General features: G+C 51.6%; 1 protein-coding gene across 2 annotated transcripts in view; it reads left to right on the top strand.

The window, feature by feature from the left end:
* nectin3b (nectin cell adhesion molecule 3b) overlaps positions 1-26,962 on the top strand; it is a 338,904-nt gene that overhangs the window by 230,928 nt on the left and 81,014 nt on the right. For both annotated transcript variants that reach the window (XM_085998621.1, XM_085998620.1), the window contains one exon: positions 13,547-13,888. In XM_085998621.1, the coding sequence (XP_085854747.1) occupies positions 13,547-13,888 (342 nt within the window). The remainder of the gene's footprint in view (positions 1-13,546; positions 13,889-26,962) is intronic.

Genomic DNA, 26,962 nt, shown 5'->3' with positions numbered 1-26,962 from the left:
ATGAATGTTGTCAAATTAGCTGGGTAGAGACTGAAAGAGATCAAGTGAGTTAGGGTAGAAACAATGCTCCCATGCAGAACAGCCATCTAAGCAAACAGATTATTGTCAAATCTGAGCCTGTCATGTTGAAGCCACACCTCGAGTACTATGTTTAGTTCTAGTCATCCAAGCCCTGGAAGTGATGCAGAGAAAGTATCGGAGCTAAGTTATGAGGATCGCAAAGAAAATTTGGTCTTATTAAATTTGATAGGTTTCTTATACAGGACTGTAAGACATTAAGTGGAATAGAAAAGGTTAATCTGGAACACTGTTTCACGTTAAACCACAATGGCAGAATAAGAGGACAGGCTAAAAAGGCTTGTTCAGAACAGATGTTGTGATTAAAACATGGAATGGCCTTCTGTGTAGGCTAGAGGAGACGAGCTGCAGAGGCAGTGACCTGCTGAGATGGGAGGAGACTGGCAGCAGAACTTTCAACTTTGGGGTGTAAAACCGGTGATACCGGATCGGGTGCCCGTTATTCTCCTTTCCTTTGAAGTCCATGGAAAGGAAAATCGGGCGGGGATGTATAATGGGCGGATCGGGCGGCCAATCCAATATTGCCCATTTTATGCCCCCCCCCCTGCTGAAATTGAAAATTCCGCCTGTGGTTTCAATAGAACGATGAGGTAGAAGAGCCAAATAACCTCGTCTGTAATTATCTTTAATGTGCGTCAGGCTGCCTGCGATCATTCTGAGTTGCTTCTCTTGGTAACCATGAACACTTCCCAACTTCGGACCAATAGGCTACACGTTGTGAAAAGGTGATCTTTTTCAGTATAAATTGTATCTAAGCAAACAGATTATTGTCAAATCTGAGCCTGTCATTATTTATGAAAGTCATTATTTCGCAAAATAGACTAAAATGAAAATACTGCAATTATGGTGCTAAGTTGAACAGAGGAGCATTTTGGTAAAAGACAAAGTAGGACCTGAGCCCTGCACATTTCTGATGAGCATATTCATGCAGTGGCTGAATGCCATTCTGCTACAAAGAATGGGCATAATAGCAATCCTAGTTGTTGATTTCCACTGTGATTCTGTTTAAACTGGATGCGTTTGACATCAGGGAATGCAGTCAAAGGATACTGCCTCAGATTCCTCCCTGAGTGGTTCAAACAGAAAGCCAAATGTTTTTGATTGAGAAATCAACCATGTTTCAATTCACATTTTGGCGTACTGTGGCAAAGTTGTACATTGTAGAGCATGGATGCAGGTTTGCCTGGTGCTCTTTCACAACCTGAGTTTGTTATCTTGGCCATGCTACCCTGCCCAGGAAAGGAATCAACAAATTTTTTGTTCACCTCCTTGTAGCTAGCTAGGGAGTCTTGGCAGAGACCTGAAAGAAGTTTGGCTTCTTGGCCTCTATGCTAAAGAATGGTGTATGGTGATGGAGACCAGGAAGAAGGGTACAATTCAATAATGGGAAAGTATAATTTAGAGATTCAAAAAGGAAAAGTATCCTGTTCAGCCAGGCTTTTTTTTAAACAAGCAAGGAAGTGATGTTTGCCTCATTATCATAATCATATAGAGAGAGCCAAACAGCGCTTCTGTTTCTCCTGGACCACATATTTGGTTGACTCTGTCAATATTGCTGAGTTCCAAGGCAAGATTTACTAGACCTTCAGCCAAATTTAAGTTCTGTGCTTGATTTCAGAAAAATAATTGACTAAAGACCATAGGGCCAGTTTTCCCGTGGTGCCTGGGTGCTAGGCAGGTTGAGTTCACTCAAACTGCTCCGCCTGCAATAACTTGAACCCACCTATATTTTCTCGTTCAGGTTATTTAAATAGCCACGTGCTCTCCTGGCACAAGGCCTAGGACCTGGAAATGGGGAGGAAAGTCCGTCATTGCTGAAAGCCAGAGGCTCCTAAAATTACCCCTCGTTTTTTCCCCACTTCAGATCAGTAGAAAATAAAGTTTAGTGGTTCACTGAACTTCACTACTATGGCCATTGCAGGAATCAAAATTGACACTACTAGGGTAAAATGAAACTAGTGCTTTTATCCATGGGTAATTCATGATTAAGCATGACTGATCCAATGAGATAATGAGTGCATTCCTGTGTCAACATGTGCCTACTGCACTGTAGTTTTGACATGCATGCAGCTTATTTTTCAGGCTTATTTTGAATTTTTATTATGTTAACCAGTATTTCCTTCTCAAGAACATCCTTGTCGACCAACTAAGATGCTATGCAGCTGTGCCATTTGAACCCTGCAATCTCTTGCAGCGCATTCACGTTACAAGTTTGGCATTGTTATGAAGCGGTTTTGGGTTCACACTGGCGCTAAACTTGTGGATACCAAATCAGGTGTTGAAACTCAAACTGACTCTGAAGCGAAGCAGGGCACGATTACCTCTTCACACCAGTGTCAGGTAGGACCTGGACTCCTGAGTCATGCGGTATTTACACTATAACTGCAGCATCGTGCAAAGTGAAATTCTAAGATTTTCCCCAAATCCCAGGCTCACAAGAAACATCCAAGAATTGCAGAGCCTACACGTCACCCCTTGTTTTAAGGTTTTTTTTTAAACCCTTCAAGGTGTGATTAGTGCACCAGATTTTACAGTTGCTTGGCTGTCATTAAATATTAAATAAAAGCTTACCAGTGGTGGATTTGAACTTTGCCCTTTCACTTCTTGGCTCTGCCCTTAAATCCTGTCCAGATTGATGGGTGGTTGAACATCACTCCTATTTGCCACTGTGGGAGTTCTGTATGAAATTGATTTGGCAGTGTCAATCAGTTTCTAATGGGTGCACAAAACCTTTTGTATCAGCATTTGTAAAGCCCATATTTACACATTGATGAAGTATTGTTCTATTTGGTAGTATCCAGAAATTATTTCACAATTATAATCTGTCTGTTCTTAATCAGTATGTGCAGGTTGACTTGAGTGTCCTGGGTCAGCACTGGTATAAATACTGTCTGGTGGGTCACATGCCAAAGCTGATTTGGATGCATGTCAATGTAGGCCAGCAGTAGACTCCAAACCAAGTTACAGCTCCCCCATTAGAAAGTCTGGTACCCTCTCCATCATGTTGCACTGGACAGAGGTTTCATGAAATTGGCTGGTATTGGGAGTATGGAGAAATTGATCAGGGTTATCATAGCCAATTGATTACTAGCACAGCACAGGCTCATAGCACTCCTGCCCATTTAAAACTTTGGTATAGAAGAGGCAAAGTTTCTGGTGACAAAACAGTCTTGAATTTTACGATCCATAGAAGCACTGAAGTAGTGACTGAAATTCCAAAAAATTGGACAAATGCAGTGGACAAATATGTGCTTAGAACATACTTCAGCAGAGCATACTTCAGCTGAACACCACTAACCTGAAATATGTGAGGAAATGGTTTAAGCTAGTATCGTTTCATTCATTAGCACATAAGACCAGACTCGTGCTGAGCTGGAGAGGATTGTTTTTCTCAAGTTTTCAACCTCCATCTACTCTTAGTTAAAAAAAAAAAATCATTGTCCTCATTTCCTGTTTAGTGCTCAAGTGTGCTATTTTATGAGGTGAAAAGCATTTTTTTTTGCTGATGCAGTGCAGGTCCATAACCACAGTTTATAATCTGCCTGATGTTAGACAGTATATGCAGATCAATCTTTGAGTATCCTGCAACCCCTTTGGCTATCAGGACAGTTCTATAGCCATTGTGGAAAGGTAAAATAGATTACTAAAGTGCTGTATAAATTTATTATTGACACCCTGCAAGTAAGCTTGCAAACTGCAGTAAGGTAAATCTGCCGGCTTTCTGTTTAAAGTACTAAAGCCAAGATGTTTGAAGATGTTAATACTTCCCCCTGCCCTTTACAGAAATGATTGAGTTTGTATGTGATAGAGCAAAGCCGAAGAACACTTTTTAAGCCAGTTGCATCTATGGGGGGAAAAAACCCACTTCAGAAGTTGGTTCGTGAACTATTGGAGCAAGTGAATGTGGCGGAGAGTTAATTCTAGGGGAATCTTTCTGGGAGAGACTTTTTTAGAAGTTTCAAGAAGGGACAAAGACCCGGCCAACAGACAAATGAAGCAACAGACTGACAAAAGTCATATTGACAGAATCATATTCATCAGCTTCATCCAAGATTCTTTCATCACCATTCCTGGGTATCGGCCGGGAGGATAGACCTACCAGAAATGTGGGCACAGTGAGATACTGTCGGGAGGGAGTGGCACTGGGAGTCTTCAACATTGACTCTGACTCTGTACCCCATAAAGTTCATAGCTACAGGTCAAACAATGTCAAATAAACCTCCTGCTGATTTACCACCATCCCCATACCTAACAAATTACTATTCCACCATGTTGAGTGTCACTTGGAGGAAGTTCTTAGAGAAGCAAGGACACAGAATGTGCTCTAGGTGGGAGACTTCATTGTCCACCACCAAGTGTGGCTTGGTAGTACGACCACTGACTGAGCTGGCCAAGCCCTGGCCCGCATGAGTGCCAGTCGGAGCCTACATCAGGTGGTGAGGGAACGAACAAGAGGAAATAACCTACTTGACCTCGTCCTCGCCAACCTACCTGTCGCTGACATGCTTGTCCATGATAGCATTGGTAGAAGTGACGTATTGCTTGTGAAGGCGAAGTCTGATCTCCACCACGAGGACGACTTCATTGTGTAGTTTAGCACTACTACGGTGTGAAGTGGGACTAACCAAAGATAGATCTAGCAACCCAAAACAGGGCATCCATGAGGCACTGTGGGTCATCAGCAGGATTATATATCACCTGATGGTCTTGCACATCCATCTCTCACTGCTTATTCACCATCAAGCCAAATAACCAAGCCTGATTAATTACAGAGTGTAGAAGAGTGTGCCAGGAGCAGCATCAAGGTACAAACCTAGTGAAGTTACTACACCTGCATGCTAAGCATCAAAAGCAGCAGACTATAGACTGAGTTCAGCACTCACACAGCCAATGGTTTAGAGCAAAGCTGTAGCCCTACCACATCCAGTTGAGAATGGTGGTGGGCAACTAATGGGAGGTGGAAGTTCCATAAATATTGCTATCCTCAACCATGGTGGAGCCAGCATGCAAGTGCAGGAGACAAGGCTAACTTGTTTGCAAATGTCATCATTCAAACATGCCAAGTGGACAGATGCTGCCTGACCTATTGAGTGTTTCCATCATTGTCTGGTTTAGTTTCAGATTTCCAGCATCTGCAGTATTTTGTCTTTTATTTGTTTTGACTTGAACGTCATCTTATCTATAAAATGGCATCATTTCAGCAAAACAAATTGTGAACCGTCTTCCATGAGTGCAAGTGTAAACCTGTTTCCAAGAAAAATCATACAACAACAACTTGCATTTATATAGCGCCTTTAGCATCGTAACACGTCCCAAGGCGCTTCACAGGAGTATTCTAAGACACAAAATTTGACACCGAGCCACATGAGAAATTAGGGCAAGTGATCAAAAGCTTGGTCAAAGAGGTAGGTTTTAAGGAGTGTCTTAAAGGAGGAAAGAGAGGTGGAGAAGTTTAGGCAGGGAATTCCAGTGCTCAGGGCCTAGGCAACAGAAGGCGCAGCCACCAGTAGTTGAGCGATTATAATCGGGGATGCCCAAGAGGGCAGAATGAGAGAATCGTAGATATCTTGGGGTGGGTGGGGGGAATTGTGGGGCTGAAGGAGCTAGAGATAGAGATGGGGAGGGACAAGGCGATGGAGGGATTTGAAAACAAGGATGAGAATTTTTGAAATCGAGGTGCTGCTTAACGGGGAGCCAATGTAGGTCAGCGAGCACAGGAGTGATGGGTGAACGGGACTTGGTTTGAGTTAGGACACGGGCAACCGAGATTTGGATTACCTCAAGTTTATGTAGGGTAGAATGCGGTAGGCCAGCCAGGAGTGCGTTGGAATAGTCAAGTCTAGAGTTAACAAAGGCATGGATGAGGGTTTCAGCAGCGGATGAGCTGAGGAAGGGGCGGAGATGGGGGAAGTTACGGAGGTGGAAATAGGCGGTCTTAGTTTTGCTGCAGATATGTGGTCGGAAGCTCATTTCAGGGTCAAATATGACACCAAGGTTACGAACAGTGTGGTTCAGCCTCAGACAGATGCTAGGGAGGGGGATGGAGTCAGTGGCTGGGGAACAGAGTTTGTGGTGTGGACCGAAAACAATGGCTTCGGTCTTCCTAATATTTAATTGGAGAAAATTTCTGCTCATCCAGAACTGGATGTCGGACAAGCAGTCTGACAATTTAGAGACCGTGGAGGGGTCGCGAGAAGTGGTAGTGAGGTAGAGCTGGGTGTCGTCAGCGTACATGTGGAAACTGACACTGTTTTCGGATGATGTCGCCAAGCAGCAACATGTAGATGAGAAATAGGAGGGGGCCAAGGATAGATCCTTGGACACCAGAGGTAACCATGCGGGAGCGGGAAGAGAAGCTGTTGCAGATGATTCTCTGGTTACGATTAGATAGATAAGAATGGAACCAGGTGAGTGCAGTCCCACCCAGCTGGATGACGGTGGAGAGGCGTTGGAGAAGGATGGAGTGGTCAACCGTGTCAAAGGCTTCAGACAAGTCGAGAAGGACGAGGATGGATAGTTTACCTTTGTCACAGTCATAAAGGATGCCATTTGTGACTTTGAGAGCTGTTTCGGTACTGTGGCAGGGGCAGAAACCTGATTGGAGGGATTCAAACATGGAATTGTGGGAAAGATGGGCACGGATTTGGGAGGTGACAACACGTTCAAGGACTTTGGAGAGGAAAGGGATCAAAAACAATAACTTGCATTTATATAGCACCTAGCACCTATAACATAGAAAAATGTTCCAAGGTGCTTCACAGAAGCATAATCAGATAAAAACAGACTTTAAAAAAACAAACCATTTCTTAATTGAAAATTTAGTAAAAAGATATTTTAACCTTACAATATTGTAGTGCAATTACTATGGAAGAAACTAAAGGAGAAGCAGCTCCTGAAGTCATGTCCCAATTCTAATTGCTTTTGGGGAAAATAAGTAATTACAAGGTGCAGGCGTGCAGGCCTACAGAGTGTGACCATTATTTGAGTTGTACATTCTGAACACTCAGTAATAAGCAACCCACAGAATTTTAAGTAGATTGATTTGAGAGAATGCTCTATTAAAAATTTCTATCAAAAGGTGCAGAAGAAGGTATAAAGAAATAAATTACATAAAAATTCTGTAGCAATTATTCTGTTGAATGTCTAGCAATGTTTGACTTAATTGGAAAGTGCTGGTATATCATTGTTTTGTTTATTGGAAATTTAAGTTGTCTTCAATTTTGCTTCATATTTTGATAGCATACACCTTATTTTTAAGATTGCAGTAGGATTACTGTAGCACCTATGAAAATGTGTGTTTCTATTCTGCTGATTGAATCAGATTTTTTGATTAAATTTTGACAGGTTGCCCTAAATGGCTGCATATCCATTCATTTAAAGAATATTTTTAGTGTATTTTATAACAAGTGTTATAAAGAAATATTCCAAAATTTTCAATGAATATACATTCCACTGAGATCTAAAAACTCTGGAGATGAAGGGGTTGTCTTATGAAGAAAGGTTAATAAGCAGGTTGGGCCTATACTCATTGGAGTTTAGAAGAATGAGAGGGGATCTTATTGAAACATACAAGATTCTGAAGGGGCTTGACAGGGTAGATGCAGAGAGAATGTTTCCCCTCGTGGGGGAATCTAGAACTAGGGGGCATAATTTCAGAATAAGGGGGCACCCATTTAAAACGGAAATGAGGAGGAATTTCTTCTCTGAGGGTCGTGAATCTTTGGAATTCTCTTCCCCAGAGAGCTGTGGATGCTGGGTCATTGCATATATTTAAGGTGGAGTTAGACAGATATTTGAATGGTAAGGGTGTCGAGGATTATGGGGAGCTGGCAGGGAAATGGAGTTGAGGCCAAGATCAGATCAGCCATGATCTTATTGAATGGTGGAGCAGCTCGAGAGGCCAAATGACCTCCTACTGCTCCTACGTCTTATGTTCTTATGTAAGACGTTAAGGATAGTATATTAGATTAAAGGAAGAGGCTTATAATGTTGCAAATAATAATAGAGCTGTAGAAACCAGCAAAGGATGACCAAAAAATTGATTAAAAAGGGAGAAAATAGAATGAGTAAATTAGCAAGAAATATAAAAACAGATTGTAAGGGCTTCTACAAGTATGTAAAAAGGAAGAGCGTAGCAAAAGTAAGTGTTGGTCCCTTAGAGGCTGAGACAGGAGAAATTATAATGGGGAATAAGGAAATGGCAAAGACTTTAAATAAATATTTTGTATCTGTCTTCATAGTAGAATGCTAGTCTTCATAGTAGAATACAAGCATACAAAAAATAGTGAGGAACCAAGGGACTAATGAGAGTGAGGAACTTAAAGTAATTAATGTCAGTAGAGAAAAAGTACTCGAGAAACTAATGGGATTAAAAGCCGATAAATCCCCAGGACCTGATGGCCTACATGGGTTCTAAAAGAGGTGGCTGCAGAGATAGTTGATGCATTGGTTGTGATCTTCCAAAATTCCCTAGATTCTAGAAAGGTCCCAGCAGATTGGAAGGTAGCAAATCAAACCCCACTATTCAAAAAAGGAGGGAGAGAGAAAACAGGGCACTACAGGCCAGTTAGCCTGACATCAGTAGTAGGGAAAGTGCTGGAATCCATTATTAAGGACATGGTAACAAGGCACTTAGAAAATCATAAATATGATTAGGCAGAGTGAACATGGCATTATGAAAGGGAAATCATGTTTAATAAATTTGAGAATGTACCTTGCAGGGTAGATAAAGGGGAACCAGTGGATGTAGTATATTTGGATTTCCAAAAGGCACTTGATAAGGTACCACATAAAAGGTTGCTAAGCAAAATAAGGGCTCGTGGGGGTAATATACTAGCATGGATAGAAGATTGGTTAGCGGACAGAAAACGAAGAGTAAGGATAAAAGGGTAATTTTCCGGTTGGCAGGCCATAATTAGTGGGGTGCTTGGGCCTCAGCTATTTGCAATCTATATTAATGACTTGGATGAAGGGACCAAGTGCAATGTATCCAAGTTTGCTGACAATACAAAACTAGGTAATAAAGTAAACTCTGAGGAGGACACAGCCTGCAAAGGGATAGTGAATGGGCAATAAGGTGGCAGATGGAGTATAATGTGGGGAAATGTGAGGTTATTAACTTTGGTAAGAAGAATAGAAAAACAGAATATTTTTTAAATGGGGAGAAACTATTAAATGTTGGTGTTCAGAGAGATTTAGGTGTCTTTGTACAGGAAACACAAAGTTAGCAAGCAATTAGGAAGGCAAATGGCATGTTGGCCTTTATTGCAAGGGAGTTGGCGAACAAAACTTGCTGCAATTGCACAGTTTTGGCCTCCTTATCTGAGGAAGGATATACTTACCTTTTAGAGGTGGTGCAACGAACTACTACCTTTATTGGAGACCCTATAGGAGTTACCAGGAGAAAGGGAGTGCTTGGTTATGGTGATCTTGCTAGGGGGTTCCCCTTGGTATGGAGGAGGACATGAGGCCAGGCAGAGCAGCACCAACTGCAAGCGGAGAAATGGGCACACGGGCGAGGAGGACTCCAGATTAGTGATGACTTGCTGCATGCTCCACAATCTGGTAGTCATGAGAGACCAGTCATTACCACCAGCCACAAGAGGAAGATGAGGGGGACCAGGGGAAGCACCAGAAGGTTCCAGTTAGACGGCCCACACGTGGGAGGAACGCTTGCCACTATCTAATTGAAGACTGCTTTTGAGAGATTTCCTCCACCATCAGACTTTAGAGAACTGTTGCCACATGATGTACCTTCCACGACTGAGGATCCATGAAGAAGTCCACCATCTGCACTCCATTCTTTCAACCCCTTCCCCATGAAGAACAAAATAAAAATGATCACCAATTCCAGCACTACCCAGTTACCATAATCGCTCTATCTAGAACAAAAGTGAGCAATGAAAACATGACACAACCAACAGCACTTACAAATATTAAACTATTCACCCTGGTGCTTACCCTTGATAGATTTCGTATAACTGCTCTTGCCTACTCTGGTGATTCTATGAAATGCAACCTGATTGGCAGCAGCACGAGGTGGATGGCTGCTGAGAATCTGAAGAGGGCAGTTCAGATGTCCTCCTGCAACGCCCTCGAGAGGCTGTGGGTCGTGATGGCCCCGCATCCGATGTCACCATCTCAGCATAGGATTGAGTAGTCTAGACCGCCTGGCTGACAGGCAACTACAAGGGCCATGGTGGAGTGATGGGGGAGGGAGCAGGAATGCTGCCATCTGGAGAGAGACCAGTAGGTTCCTGCTCCATAATTCCATCTATCCATGGAGGACAGATCTCTGGGCAGCTGAGACACTGTACAAGCCCCTTTCAACCGAGGAGCCCAGAGCTACCATGGCAGCGGCCTGAGCTTCCATTGCAGCACTTTGCCATTCTACGGAAGCTGCGACCTCAGCCACCAGACGCTGCATGATGTTGGGCTCCACAGATCGCTGGATGGAATTGGCCAGCCTCTCCACGCTGGAGGATGAGTTCTAGGCTCTATGTCGATCCGTGGGCCAAGCTGGAGGCAGACTCCTCCATCCCCCTGCACCACGGCCCGTAACCTTGCAGGCAGGCTGTCCATTGCACAAAGCCTTGGTTTGTTCACCCCATCAGCCACCTTCTGAATCTTGGCCCTGCGAGGTCCTCATCTGACTCTCTGCAGCAGAACTAATATGTGACCTTGCACCTAGCAAGGTGGTACCTCCGGTGTCCTTTCCACCCGGTGTGGCTGCTGCCCATTAGTGTCGGTGTGTCCTACAGTGAGGATCCCTGTTCTACCTCAGCCTGTAAGCTGCACATAGTGCCAGTCTCTGAGCTGGTGCCTACGACAGTTGTAGCAATTGATGCAGTGCCTTCTTCCTCGCTCTCCTCCTCCTTCCTCCGGGGGGTGAGGTGGCTCTACCTCCTCTTCCAGTTCCTCCATTGGGCGAGGCGGATCTTGCTCCTGGGAAGCTAGAAGTGTTAGGGTGCAGCGTGTGTGGCCACTGCAGGAGGATGTGTGTGATGAGAGTATATGGAGCGTGTGAGTGAGAATAGGTTTGGGGATTAGAGATCAGGAATAGTTGTGGATTTGTAAGGAAGCTGGAGTGGCCACATACTTTGAGGCAATATGTCCCCTGCTCTGCCTTTGGTCACAGCATCTGCCATTCCTGTCCCAATCACCACCAGCACTGCCTCCTCAAGGGGAGTGATCTCATGCAGTCGTGTTTCCCCTTCCCTGGTCAGGTCCTGCTGGTACCTGTTATGTGCCATGTTGTCCTGGAAGAGAGAGAATGGTGATTGTGAATGAGTGAGTGTATTGGTAGGTGAGGTTGTGTGTGTGTGAAGTATCGCATGATTGAAGAGCTGTCAGATGTGTCCGAGGTGAGAGTAGTGCCTGTGATGCAATAGTGTGGGGTGTGTATATGTTAGTGTATAGTTAGATGGTGGATGAAGTGTGATGAGGTTGTTGTGCCGTTATTGAGAAGTATGTTTGTGAGATGAGATCTTACTTTGACTACTTGTGTCAAATCATTAGTTTTTTTGCAGCACTGGAGCCAGCTCCTGGTGACCGGGCACCTGGCTCTGACCTCCTTGGCGATGATCTCCCACATCCATCACATTATTTGCCTCTGTGACCTACTTCACCCCTGCGGGTACAGGACATCCGTCCTCCTCTGGACCTCCTGCACCTGGACCTCCAGTGCCGTGTCCAAGAACCTGTGCACCCTCTCCCTCGGTCCTTGAGCCATCCTGATACGTGCCTTTATCTTCCAGCCAGTGCACTCCATACCTTCAGTGGAAATGTGTGCGTAGAGGCTACATAAACCTCTTCACAAAAATTGCTCTTAATCAGTGCTTGAATGCTAAACATGCAGGTGTCCGTTTTAGCGCCTCCAGGCAAGTTTAAATCATGGTAATTGGCAATTAGCCCCAAAATTGCAGGCTAAAACTAGACTTTTAAACAGGCATGTCTCATTACACAGCACCCACTTAGCGCCTGTTTTCACCCTTTCCCCGAAATAACCCCCATAATGTTCTAAATAAAAACATTATGCCAGTGTTGTGCAATGCATTAGCCACATGTGGCTAATTCTGAATCCAGGTGTGGCTAATTGTTCTGATTAGGAAATTAAAAATGAACAATAAACACTGTTAGGCATGTGATCTCGATATTCAAATTTGCATGGTGTATGCATGTGTACTTTAAACTTTTTGTGCATTTATAGATAAAATGGGAAGACGAAATGTAGATTGTGCAAATGTTTTTTGATTGTTGAGTGCTTTACTTCCTTGGTTATTGAATGGTGGTAAATGCTTGTTATATAAATATACATGTGTGAGGTACTTATGAGTATTGTGTAAGGTGTTTTCTACTAAAATTAGTACATATGGCTAAAACGGTGTTGCCGTAGTCTGCAATTTATATTGGACAGCACTGTTAAGTGTCAAATATCAGAAGCTCAGTCTGCAAGTTAAAATGATCAGGATGATGTTAGATTTTTTTAAACATGTATGTTGGTTTGAGGCCACAAGTTACATCAGTGTTTTTCGGTTGGGATCCCTGGCAAATATTGACACTCTGGGGGATTTATTGCCCTAACTTCCAAAAGACAGTTTCAGCCACCAAAGGAAAAGAATGGTGTTATTAAAGAAAGTAAGTCAACAAATATGAAAAAATAAAGAAATCTGATGTGGGGGGATGGAAATCTGATAACCACATGAAGCCCCTTGGGTTAACTGACCCCAGTTTGAAATCCTGAGTTAAACTACTTTTTACTTGTCTTTTTCTGTCTCTTGTATCTCCTGTGCTATGCTCCATTTAATGATAACTATGTTGGGCAGGTGAAATGTTTCCAAATCGTTTCTGATGCTGATTACCACCACAAGAGTAAATTTGGCAGACTTGCCCTTTAGTTTTTCCTCCTTTCCTTGATGATTCTGTTGAAGAGGTTACTCTGTTTGGAAACTAGGGGCACAAGCATATGTTCCATGCTTTAATTTTAATGGCGAAAGTATCACAGTGGTGGTTCAGGCTCTATTCCCATTTACTTTATTTGTATTCATAGCATGAGGTAGTTTCCAAAAGCAAACCCATGTTTCCTGTAAGCCCAGACTTGAAAGTCAGTAGAGGCATCACGGCTGCAGCCAAGCCCAATCCTGCTTTTGGGCATAGTTTTCAACATGGATCAGCCGATGCTGTTCAGGAATGTGAACCCTGTTTGATTTTCTTTCCTCCACCTTGACTTCCACCTTGAAGATATTTCCAGTTATAGAGCCCTTATCATTGTCCTGGCTAAGATCAGCAAACTGAGCAGAGACCAAAAATTGAATTTCAAATCTTTCTGATCTTTGAGGCTCAAGATCAACCGACAATGCATTTCTTCATTGAGCCACTGGGGAAGCTTCCATTCGGTTTACTTTTTAAGGAAGTGTGGGGAAGAGAATTTTTGCTATCAAATTTTGTAATCATTTACTTTTCTTAATAGGTGCCTTGGCTGGACCAGTTGTTGTTGATCGGAAGGTATCTGCAATTTTGGGCAAAAATGTCACCTTAAAGTGTTTGGTCACGGTGAAAGAAACTGTAACTCAGATCTCCTGGGAGAAGCAAGAACATGGGACCACAGATACTGTTGCAGTGTTTCATCCTAATTATGGAATCTCATTCCAAGGGAACTATCCAGGAAGAGCTGTGTTCACAAATCCATCTTTAAAAGATGCAACAATTCTTATTACCAAAGTTGGGTTTTCAGATTCTGGAAACTACATCTGCAAGGTGGTCACTTTCCCATTAGGAAATTACCAAGAAACGAGCACTGTGACTGTGATCGGTATGTATGTATAACACATTAAAATCCTGTACCAGTAGAAATTAGAAGATTTGTTATGAAATTTGTCCTGTTTATCCTATCTATTAACACCAATTTTCCACTAAAGACGCTAAAAAAAAGCATCTAAAGTCATTACAACAAAAACTTGCATTTCTAATTAGCAATACACGGGTAGGAAATGAGCTTTACACCACTTGATTGGTTAAAGTAGACGAGTTAGCAACATGGAATCTAAGACTGAGCAATGTTTCTGCTAATTTGTTTGGGTGCGTGGCCCATTCAAATGATCATACATGCACAGCTTTGCTATTAGAACAACGTTGAGTCGGCTGCGCGGGGCCTGCAGATCGCTGCGTGGCCACACACCTTAAAGGCAAATTGAGACTGAGTAGTTGAGATTTTATTGTACTTCTATTCCTTTCTCCCTCATGTACTTACCTAGCTTCCCCTTAAATTCATCTATGCTATTCGCCTTAACTACTCCAAATTCCACATTCTAATCACTCTCTGAGTAAAGAAGTTTCTCCTGAATGCCTTATTGGATTGATTAGTGACTCTTCTATTTAGGGCCCTAGTTTTGAACTCTCCCACAAGTGGAAACATCTTCTCTACGTCTACCCTATCAAATCACTTCATCATTTTAAAGACCTCCTATTAGGTCACCCCTCGGGTGTCTCTTTTCTAGAGAAAAGAGCCTTCATCTGTGCAGTCTTTCCTGATAGTTATAATCTCTCAGTTCTATTGTCATCCTTGTAAATCTTTTTTGCGCCTTCTCTAGTGCCTCTATATCATTTTGTAATATGGACACCAGAACTGTGCATGTTATTCCAAGTGTGGTCTAACCAAGGTTCAACATAACTTCTCTGCTTTTCAATTCTATTCCTCTAGAAATAAACCCCAGTGCTTTGTTTGCATGTTTATGGCCTTGTAAACCTGCATTGCTACTTTTAATCATTTGTGAATCTAGATCGCTTTGCTCCTGTACCCCATTTAGACTCTTATTTTTCCAAGAAGTATGTGGCCTCCTTATTCCTCCTACCAAAATGCACCATCTCGCACTTAGCTATATTGAAATTAATTTGTCATTTACACATCCATTCTGAAAGTTTATTACCATCTTCTATTTTGTCACAGTCTTCCTCAGTATTAACTATACCCACCAATTTGGCGTCATCTGCAATTTTGAAATTGTAATTCCAATTCCTGAGCCAAAATCGTTTAAGTAAATGATGAACAACCGTAGTCCCAGCATCGGTTCCTGTGGAACACCACTTCCCACCTTCCACCAGTCTGGGTAACTACCTTTAACCCCTACTCTGTTTTCTCTTTTATAGCCAGCTTGCTATCTATTCTGCTACTTGCCCCCTAACTGCACAGTCTCTGACCTTAGTCATGCGTCTACAACGTGGTACCTTATCAAAGGCCTTTTGAAAATCCAAGTATATTACATCTACTACATTACCCTTATCTACTCTTCCTGTTGTTTCAAAGAATTCAATAAGGTTGGTCAAGCATGACCTTCCCTTTTGAAATCCCTGCTGACTATTATAGCTTCAGTTTCTAGATGTTTTTCTATTTCATCTGTGAGTAACAATTCCATTAACATTCTTCCAACAATGTTAAGCTAACTGGTCTAAGTTCACTATTCCTTTTTATAATGAATTTTTATATTAGTGCCTCTGCTATCTCTTCCCTAGCTTTTAGTACGTGTGGAGGCAATCGATCTGGGCCATGGCTTTTTTCTGCTCAAATTTGACTAGTTTATCAATTTTCTCTCCCCTTTCTATCTTAAATGTCTTTATATCTTTCTTTATATCTTTTTTGATATCTTCTTCTAAAGTCATGCCCACCCTGTTAGCCTCCCTGGTAAATACTGAGGCAAAGTAACGATTCAATATTTCTGCCATTTTGCTGTCATTATTTGTGAGTTTATCTTAGTGGCCCCATCTGTATCCTGATTTTCCTTTTGTTATTTATGTGTCTGTAGTATACTTTACTATTTCTTTTTATAATTTTTGATCTACACAGGTCAATAGATTATGCAGATAGATGAAATATGAAATGTAATGTAGAGAAAATTGAGATACATTTTGGGAGCAAGAGTAATAAGTGTAATGTACATTAAATGGTAAAATCTTAAAAGGATTATAAGAAGAGACAGAAGTTCTGATATTCTAATTTCTGAGAGGAGGGTCCAAATTGATAAAGCTGTGAAACAAAGAATGGAATCCTTGGTTTTATAAATAGGGGCAAAGAGCACAAAAGCGAAGAGGTAATGTCAAACTCATACAAATCACTGGTTAGCAGGAGTTAAAATATTGTGCCCTTGTGTATGAGTGCATGTGCTCTGCAGGAGTTTACACTTTAATTTGGGGAAATACTCTTTTTATTGCCATAAGGTTTAATTTTACATTTAACTTAATAGGCTCTTTTTCCTAAACAAACCTGGCAGAAGCCATGGCTTAAGATCATTTATTATACGTTAGAAAAATTCACGTTAAAATTAAACAACATCCTGGGTTTATGCACAATTTAGAAAGTTTTAACAACAACAAAACAACACCTTCTGAATTCCCAAACTGCATAACCTTTAGTAGGGAAAATGCTAGAATATATTATTAAGGACGTGGTAACAGGGCACTTAGAAAATAATAATAGGATTATAGAGTTATACAGCACAGAAAGAGGCCCTTCGGCCCATCGCGTCCGCGCCGGCCATCAAGCCCTGTCTAATCTAATCCCATTTTCCAGCATTTGGTCCGTAGCCTTGTATGCTATGGCATTTCAAGTGCTCATCCAAATGCTTCTTGAATGTTGTGAGGGTTCCTGCCTCTACCACCCTTTCAGGCAGTGAGTTCCAGATTCCAACCACCCTCTGGGTGAAAAAGTTCTTCCTCAAATCCCCTCTAAACCTCCTGCCCCTTACCTTGAATCTATGCCCCCTTGTTATTGACCCCTCTACTAAGGGAAAAAGTTCCTTTCTATCTACCCTATCTATGCCCCTCATAATTTTGTACACCTCAATCAGTTCCCCCTCAGCCTTCTCTGCTCCAAGGAAGACAACCCCAGCCTGTCCAGTCTTTCTTCATAGCTGAAGCGCTCCAGCCCAGGTAACATCCTGGTGAATCTCCTCTGCACCCTCTCCAAAGCAATCACATCCTTCCTATAGTGTGGCGACCAGAACTGCACACAGTATTCCAGCTGTGGCCTAACCAGCGTTTTGTACAGCTCCATCATAACCTCCCTGCTCTTGCCTTCATTAGCCGAGGCATAGAATATAAGTATCCCATATGCCTTTTTAACCACCTTATCCACCTGTTCTGCTGCCTTCAGGGATCTATGTACATGCACACCAAGGTCCCTCTGATCCTCTGTCTTTCCTAGGATCTTTGTGTATCTTGTGTATTCCCTTGCCTTGTTAGTCCCTCCAAAGTGCATCACCTCACACTTTTCAGGGTTAAATTCCATTAGCCACTGTTCCGCCCATCTGACCAACTCCTCGCTATTTACCACCCCACCAATTTTCGTGTCATCTGTGAACTTACTGATCATACCTTTTACATTCACATCCAAATCATTAATGTAGACCACAAACAGCAAGGGACCCAGCACCGACCCCTGCGGTACCCCACTGGACACAGGCTTCCAGTCACAAGAACAACCTTCGACCATCACCCTCTGCTTTCTGCCACTAAGCCAGTTTTGGATCCAATGTGCCAAGGCACCCTGGATCCCATCAGCTCTTACCTTCTTGACCAGTCTCCTATGCGGGACTTTATCGAAAGCCTTACTGAAATCCATGTATACCACATCCACTGCACTACCCTCATCCACACACCTAGTCACCCCCTCTCAAAATTCAATCAAATTGGTCAGACATGATTTACCCTTGACAAAGCCATGCTGACTATCCCTGATTAATCCTTGCCTCTCCAAGTGGAGACTAATTCTGTCCCTCAGAATTTTTTCCAATAATTTCCCTACCACTGATGTTAGGCTCACTGGCCTGTAATTCCCTGGTTTATCCCTACTACCCTTCTTGAATAATGGTACTACGTTAGCTGTTCTCCAGTCCTCTGGCACATCCCTGTGGCCAGAGAGGTTCTGAAAATTTGTGTCAGAGCCCCTGCAATCTCCTTCTTTGCCTCACACAGCAACCTGGGATACATCTCGTCCGGGCCTGGGGATTTATCCACTTTTAAGCCTGCTAAAAACGCTAGTACCTCCTCCCTCTAGATGCTAAGATGTTCAAGTATATCACAGTCCCCCTGCCCGATTTCTCTGTCTACATCGTCCTTCTCCATAGTGAACACGGATGCAAAAAATTCATTTAAAACCCCACCTACATCTTCTGGCTCCACAAACGGATTGCCACTTTGGTCCCTAATGGGCCCTACTCTTTCCCTAGTTATCCTCTTGCCCTTAATAATCTCTAGCTATATATATATATATAAAAGAGCTCTTCTGTCTGTCCAATGTCTGTCTGTCTCTGTCTGTCCGTGTTCTATACGTTTGAAAGTTATAGAGCGTACCGACGCGCGCGTCGCCTCAAAAGAAAGCTTGCGATTCCGGACCGGTGATAGGCGTCTTTACGTTTCGGCCGGACAAAAATCGCAGCCCGCGGTATCCAAAAAACGTTCAGCGTTCCGCTCATTGGCATCTCATTAGCGACCGTGTGACGTCGAGGTCGACATCGTACGGCGGGTTCCTGGCGCGTGCCATCCTACAGTTGAGTGTCGAGTGACTTGACGATTGACCAATCCTACGCTTCGGTGACCTGACCGGTCGACCAATCGGTGCGTGTGCGGGCGGGCCTTATCCTTCTGAACCGAGGTGAGTGGCCGCCATCTTGCTTCCATTCTTTTTCCTGCTTTCTGCGTCTTTCTTTTCAAATATACATTTCCAGCAAAATAAAATTGAATTTATTAAATTGTTTTCAAAAAAACTTCATTCATTTGTAAATATTTTTTCTAAACTGAACATTCTTTTTCCTACCTTTTCCCGTTTTTTTGTTAGGCCTGAAAGCCTGGACTTTCTTGCCCAGCCAGGCCCGAGCTAGGGCTTCTGCTAAGCTCCTCAGCCCCCCCCCCCCCCCCCCCGCGTCACGTTACCCGGGGCAACGGCGTCAGCCACGAGGGTCAGGGTGCGCGCGCAGCAGGAGCAGCTGAGACGCGGCGTCTTGAAAAAGAAAAAAAAAGGAAACCCCGGCAACGGAGCCCGCTGCGGCTCTCGGTCGGGGCGGGGTTACCCCGGCAACGGGGCACGCCGGCTGAGACGCGGCGTCTTGAAAAAGAAAAAAAAAGGAAACCCCGGCAACGGAGCCCGCTGCGGCTCTCGGGCGGGGCGGGTTACCCCGGCAACGGGGCAGGCCGGCCGTCTTGAAACCAGCTCGCGCCTCCTGAATGCGCGGGGGAAGAGGCCCGGCGCACGCCTGACCGGTAAGGAGGGTCTTCGTTCACGTTGGGCGGGTTCCTCGGGTGCTGATCCCTGGCGGTGTGGGGCCGAAGAGAGAGAGAGAGAGAGAGGTGGGGGGGAGGGAAAGAGTGAGGGGGTGGGACAGGGAGGGAGAGCTTACCACCTTCCTTCCTTCGCAGGGGTTCATCGGGCCACCTCCCCCGCCCCCCCCCCCGCCCGTCGCGCTCTCTCTTCCCCCCCCCCCCCCCGTCGCGCGCTCTCTTCCACCCCCCCCGTCGCGCTCTCTCTTCCCCCCCCCCGTCGCACTCTCTTCCCCCCCCGTCGCGCTCTCTCTCTTCACCCCCCCGTCGCGCTCTCTCTTCCCCCCCCCCGTCGCGCTCTCTCTCTTCACCCCCCCGTCGCGCTCTCTCTTCCCCCCCCCGTCGCGCTCTCTCTCTTCCCCCCCGTCGCGCTCTCTCTTCCCCCCCCCCGTCGCGCTCTCTCTTCCCCCCGTCGCGCTCTCTCTTCCCCCCGTCGCGCTCTCTCTTCCCCCCGTCGCGCTCTCTCTTCCCCCCCCGTCGCGCTCTCTCTTCCCCCCCCCCCCCGTCGCGCTCTCTCTTCCCCCCCCCCGTCGCGCTCTCTCTTCCCCCCCCCGTCGCGCGCTCTCTTCCACCCCCCCCGTCGCGCTCTCTCTTCCCCCCCCCCGTCGCACTCTCTTCCCCCCCCGTCGCGCTCTCTCTCTTCACCCCCCCGTCGCGCTCTCTCTTCCCCCCCCCGTCGCGCTCTCTCTTCCCCCCCGTCGCGCTCTCCTCTTCCCCCCCCCCCGTCGCGCTCTCTCTTCCCCCCCGTCGCGCTCTCTCTTCCCCCCCCGTCGCGCTCTCTCTTCCCCCCCGTCGCGCTCTCTCTTCCCCCCCCGTCGCGCTCTCTCTTCCCCCCCCCCGTCGCGCTCTCTCTTCCCCCCCCCCGTCGCGCTCTCTCTTCCCCCCCCCGTCGCGCTCTCTCTTCCCCCCCCCCCCCCGTCGCGCTCTCTCTTCCCCCCCCCCCGTCGCGCTCTCTCTTCCCCCCCCGTCGCGCTCTCTCTTCCCCCCCCCGTCGCGCTCTCTCTCCCCCCCGTCGCTCTCTCTTCCCCCCCGTCGCGCTCTCTCTTCCCCCCCCGTCGCGCTCTCTCTTCCCCCCCCGTCGCGCTCTCTCTTCCCCCCCGTCGCGCTCTCTCTTCCCCCCGTCGCGCTCTCTCTTCCCCCCCGTCGCGCTCTCTCTTCCCCCCCGTCGCGCTCTCTCTTCCCCCCCGTCGCGCTCTCTCTTCCCCCCCCGTCGCGCTCTCTCTTCCCCCCCCGTCGCGCTCTCTCTTCCCCCCCGTCGCGCTCTCTCTTCCCCCCCCGTCGCGCTCTCTCTTCCCCCCCCGTCGCGCTCTCTCTTCCCCCCGTCGCGCTCTCTCTTCCCCCCCGTCGCGCTCTCTCTTCCCCCCCCGTCGCGCTCTCTCTTCCCCCCCCCGTCGCGCTCTCTCTTCCCCCCGTCGCGCTCTCTCTTCCCCCCGTCGCGCTCTCTTCCCCCCCCGTCGCGCTCTCTCTTCCCCCCCGTCGCGCTCTCTCTTCCCCCCCCGTCGCGCTCTCTCTTCCCCCCCCGTCGCGCTCTCTCTTCCCCCCCCGTCGCGCTCTCTCTTCCCCCCCGTCGCGCTCTCTCTTCCCCCCCCGTCGCGCTCTCTCTTCCCCCCCCGTCGCGCTCTCTCTTCCCCCCCCGTCGCGCTCTCTCTTCCCCCCCGTCGCGCTCTCTCTTCCCCCCCCGTCGCGCTCTCTCTTCCCCCACCGTCGCGCTCTCTCTTCCCCCCCCGTCGCGCTCTCTCTTCCCCCCCGTCGCGCTCTCTCTTCCCCCCCGTCGCGCTCTCTCTTCCCCCCCCGTCGCGCTCTCTCTTCCCCCCCGTCGCGCTCTCTCTTCCCCCCCCGTCGCGCTCTCTCTCCCCCCGTCGCGCTCTCTCTTCCCCCCCGTCGCGCTCTCTCTTCCCCCCCGTCGCGCTCTCTCTTCCCCCCCGTCGCGCTCTCTCTTCCCCCCCCCCGTCGCGCTCTCTCTTCCCCCCCCGTCGCGCTCTCTCTTCCCCCCCCGTCGCGCTCTCTCTTCCCCCCCGTCCGCTCTCTCTTCCCCCCCCGTCGCGCTCTCTCTTCCCCCCCGTCGCGCTCTCTCTTCCCCCCCCGTCGCGCTCTCTCTTCCCCCCCGTCGCGCTCGTCTCTTCCCCCCCCGTCGCGCTCTCTCTTCCCCCCCGTCGCGCTCACTCTTCCCCCCCGTCGCGCTCTCTCTTCCCCCCCGTCGCGCTCTCTCTTCCCCCCGTCGCGCTCTCTCTTCCCCCCCCGTCGCGCTCTCTCTCCCCCCCCGTCGCGCTCTCTCTTCCCCCCGTCGCGCTCTCTCTTCCCCCCCGTCGCGCTCTCTCTTCCCCCCCGTCGCGCTCTCTCTTCCCCCGTCGCGCTCTCTCTTCCCCCCCCGTCGCGCTCTCTTCCCCCGTCGCGCTCTCTCTTCCCCCCCGTCGCGCTCTCTCTTCCCCCCCCGTCGCGCTCTCTCTTCCCCCCCGTCGCGCTCTCTCTTCCCCCCCGTCGCGCTCTCTCTTCCCCCCCCGTCGCGCTCTCTCTTCCCCCCCGTCGCGCTCTCTCTTCCCCCCCGTCGCGCTCTCTCTTCCCCCCCGTCGCGCTCTCTCTTCCCCCCCCCGTCGCGCTCTCTCTTCCCCCCCGTCGCGCTCTCTCTTCCCCCCCCGTCGCGCTCTCTCTTCCCCCCCCCGTCGCGCTCTCTCTTCCCCCCCCGTCGCGCTCTCTCTTCCCCCCCCCGTCGCGCTCTCTCTTCCCCCCGTCGCGCTCTCTCTTCCCCCCCCGTCGCGCTCTCTCTTCCCCCCCCGTCGCGCTCTCTCTTCCCCCCCCGTCGCGCTCTCTCTTCCCCCCCGTCGCGCTCTCTCTTCCCCCCCGTCGCGCTCTCTCTTCCCCCCCCGTCGCGCTCTCTCTTCCCCCCCGTCGCGCTCTCTCTTCCCCCGTCGCGCTCTCTCTTCCCCCCCGTCGCGCTCTCTCTTCCCCCCCCCGTCGCGCTCTCTCTTCCCCCCCGTCGCGCTCTCTCTTCCCCCCCCGTCGCGCTCTCTCTTCCCCCCCCGTCGCGCTCTCTCTTCCCCCCCGTCGCGCTCTCTCCTTCCCCCCCCGTCGCGCTCTCTCTCCCCCCCGTCGCGCTCTTCTCTTCCCCCCCGTCGCGCTCTCTCTTCCCCCCCGTCGCGCTCTCTCTTCCCCCCCCGTCGCGCTCTCTCTTCCCCCCCCGTCGCGCTCTCTCTTCCCCCCCGTCGCGCTCTCTCTCCCCCCCCGTCGCGCTCTCTCTTCCCCCCCGCGCCTCCCCCCGTCGCGCTCTCTCTTCCCCCCCCGTCGCGCTCTCTCTTCCCCCCCCGTCGCGCTCTCTCTTCCCCCCCGTCGCGCTCTCTCTTCCCCCCCCGTCGCGCTCTCTCTTCCCCCCCGTCGCGCTCTCTCTTCCCCCCCGTCGCGCTCTCTCTTCCCCCCCCGTCGCGCTCTCTCTTCCCCCCCCGTCGCGCTCTCTCTTCCCCCCCGTCGCGCTCTCTCTTCCCCCCCGTCGCGCTCTCTCTTCCCCCCCGTCGCGCTCTCTCTTCCCCCCCGTCGCGCTCTCTCTTCCCCCCGTCGCGCTCTCTCTTCCCCCCCGTCGCGCTCTCCTCCTCCCCTCCCCCCGTCGCGCTCTCTCTTCCCCCCCCGTCGCGCTCTCTCTTCCCCCCCCGTCGCGCTCTCTCTTCCCCCCCGTCGCGCTCTCTCTTCCCCCCCGTCGCGCTCTCTCTTCCCCCCCCGTCGCGCTCCTCTTCCCCCCCGTCGCGCTCTCTCTTCCCCCCCCGTCGCGCTCTCTCTTCCCCCCCGTCGCGCTCTCTCTTCCCCCCCCGTCGCGCTCTCTCTTCCCCCCCCGTCGCGCTCTCTCTTCCCCCCCCGTCGCGCTCTCTCTTCCCCCCCCGTCGCGCTCTCTCTCCCCCCCGTCGCGCTCTCTCTTCCCCCCCGTCGCGCTCTCTCTTCCCCCCCCGTCGCGCTCTCTCTTCCCCCCCCGTCGCGCTCTCTCTTCCCCCCCGTCGCGCTCTCTCTTCCCCCCCCGTCGCGCTCTCTCTTCCCCCCCCGTCGCGCTCTCTCTTCCCCCCCGTCGCGCTCTCTCTTCCCCCCCCGTCGCGCTCTCTCTTCCCCCCCCGTCGCGCTCTCTCTTCCCCCCCCGTCGCGCTCTCTCTTCCCCCCCCGTCGCGCTCTCTCTCCCCCCCGTCGCGCTCTCTCTTCCCCCCCCGTCGCGCTCTCTCTTCCCCCCCCGTCGCGCTCTCCTCTTCCCCCCCCGTCGCGCTCTCTCTTCCCCCCCCGTCGCGGCTCTCTCTTCCCCCCCCGTCGCGCTCTCTCTTCCCCCCCGTCGCGCTCTCTCTTCCCCCCCGTCGCGCTCTCTCTTCCCCCCCGTCGCGCTCTCTCTTCCCCCCCGTCGCGCTCTCTCTTCCCCCCGTCGCGCTCTCTCTTCCCCCCCGTCGCGCTCTCTCTTCCCCCCCGTCGCGCTCTCTCTTCCCCCCGTCGCGCTCTCTCTTCCCCCCCCCCCGTCGCGCTCTCTCTTCCCCCCCGTCGCGCTCTCTCTTCCCCCCGTCGCGCTCTCTCTTCCCCCCCCCGTCGCGCTCTCTCTTCCCCCCCGTCGCGCTCTCTCTCCCCCCCGTCGCGCTCTCTCTTCCCCCCCGTCGCGCTCTCTCTTCCCCCCCCGTCGCGCTCTCTCTTCCCCCCCCCGTCGCGCTCTCTCTTCCCCCCCCCCGTCGCGCTCTCTCTTCCCCCCCCCGTCGCGCTCTCTCTTCCCCCCCGTCGCGCTCTCTCTTCCCCCCCCGTCGCGCTCTCTCTTCCCCCCCGTCGCGCTCTCTCTTCCCCCCCCGTCGCGCTCTCTCTTCCCCCCCCCCGTCGCGCTCTCTCTTCCCCCCCCCCGTCGCGCTCTCTCTTCCCCCCCCCGTCGCGCTCTCTCTTCCCCCCCCGTCGCGCTCTCTCTTCCCCCCCCCGTCGCGCTCTCTCTTCCCCCCCCCCGTCGCGCTCTCTCTTCCCCCCCCGTCGCGCTCTCTCTTCCCCCCCCCGTCGCGCTCTCTCTTCCCCCCCCGTCGCGCTCTCTCTTCCCCCCTCGTCGCGCTCTCTCTTCCCCCCCGTCGCGCTCTCTCTTCCCCCCGTCGCGCTCTCTCTTCCCCCCCGTCGCGCTCTCTCTTCCCCCCCGTCGCGCTCTCTCTTCCCCCCCGTCGCGCTCTCTCTTCCCCCCCGTCGCGCTCTCTCTTCCCCCCGTCGCGCTCTCTCTTCCCCCCCGTCGCGCTCTCTCTTCCCCCCCCGTCGCGCTCTCTCTTCCCCCCGTCGCGCTCTCTCTTCCCCCCGTCGCGCTCTCTCTTCCCCCCCGTCGCGCTCTCTCTTCCCCCCCGTCGCGCTCTCTCTTCCCCCCCCCGTCGCGCTCTCTCTTCCCCCCCCCCGTCGCGCTCTCTCTTCCCCCCCCCGTCGCGCTCTCTCTTCCCCCCCCCGTCGCGCTCTCTCTTCCCCCCCCCCGTCGCGCTCTCTCTTCCCCCCCCCCCGTCGCGCTCTCTCTTCCCCCCCGTCGCGCTCTCTCTTCCCCCCCGTCGCGCTCTCTCTTCCCCCCCCGTCGCGCTCTCTCTTCCCCCCCCGTCGCGCTCTCTCTTCCCCCCCGTCGCGCTCTCTCTTCCCCCCCGTCGCGCTCTCTCTTCCCCCCCCGTCGCGCTCTCTCTTCCCCCCCGTCGCGCTCTCTCTTCCCCCCCGTCGCGCTCTCTCTTCCCCCCGTCGCGCTCTCTCTTCCCCCCCGTCGCGCTCTCTCTTCCCCCCCGTCGCGCTCTCTCTTCCCCCCCGTCGCGCTCTCTCTTCCCCCCCGTCGCGCTCTCTCTTCCCCCCCGTCGCGCTCTCTCTTCCCCCCCGTCGCGCTCTCTCTTCCCCCCCGTCGCGCTCTCTCTTCCCCCCCGTCGCGCTCTCTCTTCCCCCCCGTCGCGCTCTCTCTTCCCCCCCCGTCGCGCTCTCTCTTCCCCCCCCGTCGCGCTCTCTCTTCCCCCCCCGTCGCGCTCTCTCTTCCCCCCCCGTCGCGCTCTCTCTTCCCCCCCGTCGCGCTCTCTCTTCCCCCCCCGTCGCGCTCTCTCTTCCCCCCCGTCGCGCTCTCTCTTCCCCCCCGTCGCGCTCTCTCTTCCCCCCCGTCGCGCTCTCTCTTCCCCCCCGTCGCGCTCTCTCTTCCCCCCCGTCGCGCTCTCTCTTCCCCCCGTCGCGCTCTCTCTTCCCCCCCGTCGCGCTCTCTCTTCCCCCCCGTCGCGCTCTCTCTTCCCCCCCGTCGCGCTCTCTCTTCCCCCCGTCGCGCTCTCTCTTCCCCCCCGTCGCGCTCTCTCTTCCCCCCCGTCGCGCTCTCTCTTCCCCCCCGTCGCGCTCTCTCTTCCCCCCCGTCGCGCTCTCTCTTCCCCCCCGTCGCGCTCTCTCTTCCCCCCCGTCGCGCTCTCTCTTCCCCCCCGTCGCGCTCTCTCTTCCCCCCCGTCGCGCTCTCTCTTCCCCCCCGTCGCGCTCTCTCTTCCCCCCCGTCGCGCTCTCTCTTCCCCCCCGTCGCGCTCTCTCTTCCCCCCCGTCGCGCTCTCTTCCCCCCCGTCGCGCTCTCTCTCCCCCCGTCGCGCTCTCTCTCCCCCCCCGTCGCGCTCTCTCCTCCCCCCCGTCGCGCTCTCTCTCCCCCCCGTCGCGCTCTCTCCTCCCCCCCCGTCGCGCTCTCTCCTCCCCCCCCGTCGCGCTCTCTCCTCCCCCCCCTCGCGCTCTCTCCTCCCCCCCGTCGCGCTCTCATCCTCCCCCCCCCGTCGCGCTCTCTTCCTCCCCCCCCGTCGCGCTCTCTCCCTCCCCCCGTCGCGCTCTCTCCTCCCCCCCCGTCGCGCTCTCTCCTCCCCCCCCGTCGCGCTCTCTCTTCCCCCCCCGTCGCGCTCTCTCTTCCCCCCCCGTCGCGCTCTCTCTTCCCCCCCCGTCGCGCTCTCTCTTCCCCCCCCCGTCGCGCTCTCTCTTCCCCCCCCGTCGCGCTCTCTCTTCCCCCCCGTCGCCTCTCTCTTCCCCCCCCCCGTCGCGCTCTCTCTTCCCCCCCCCGTCGCGCTCTCTCTTCCCCCCCGTCGCGCTCTCTCTTCCCCCCCGTCGCGCTCTCTCTTCCCCCCCGTCGCGCTCTCTCTTCCCCCCCGTCGCGCTCTCTCTTCCCCCACCCGTCGCGCTCTCTCTTCCCCCCCCCGTCGCGCTCTCTCTTCCCCCCCCGTCGCGCTCATCTCTTCCCCCCCGTCGCGCTCTCTCTTCCCCCCCCGTCGCGCTCTCTCTTCCCCCCCCCGTCGCGCGCTCTCTTCCCCCCCCCGTCGCGCTCTCTCTTCCCCCCCGTCGCGCTCTCTCTTCCCCCCCGTCGCGCTCTCTCTTCCCCCCCCCCCCCCCCGTCGCGCGCACTCGCTCTCTCTGTCTTCCAACAACAACATGCCCTCAAAAAAGCCTCGGCCACCGCCGGGCACCCCCAGCTAGTATACTTATAAAACACCTTTGGATTTTCCTTTATTTTTCTCACCGGTGTTATTTCATGGCCCTCCTCGCTCTCCTAATTTCTTTTTTATGTATCCCCTGCACTTGTTTATACTCCTCCAGGGCTTCCTCTGTCTTTAGTCCTTTGTATCTGCCAATAGCCCCCTTTTTT

Source organism: Somniosus microcephalus, chromosome 10 (assembly GCF_052327205.1).
Source record: "Somniosus microcephalus isolate GS21.2 chromosome 10, FLI_Smic_1.0, whole genome shotgun sequence".
Taxonomy (NCBI): Eukaryota; Metazoa; Chordata; class Chondrichthyes; order Squaliformes; family Somniosidae; genus Somniosus; species Somniosus microcephalus.
Note: the sequence above shows the minus strand (reverse complement) of the source record. Positions and strands in the feature narration are given on the sequence as shown.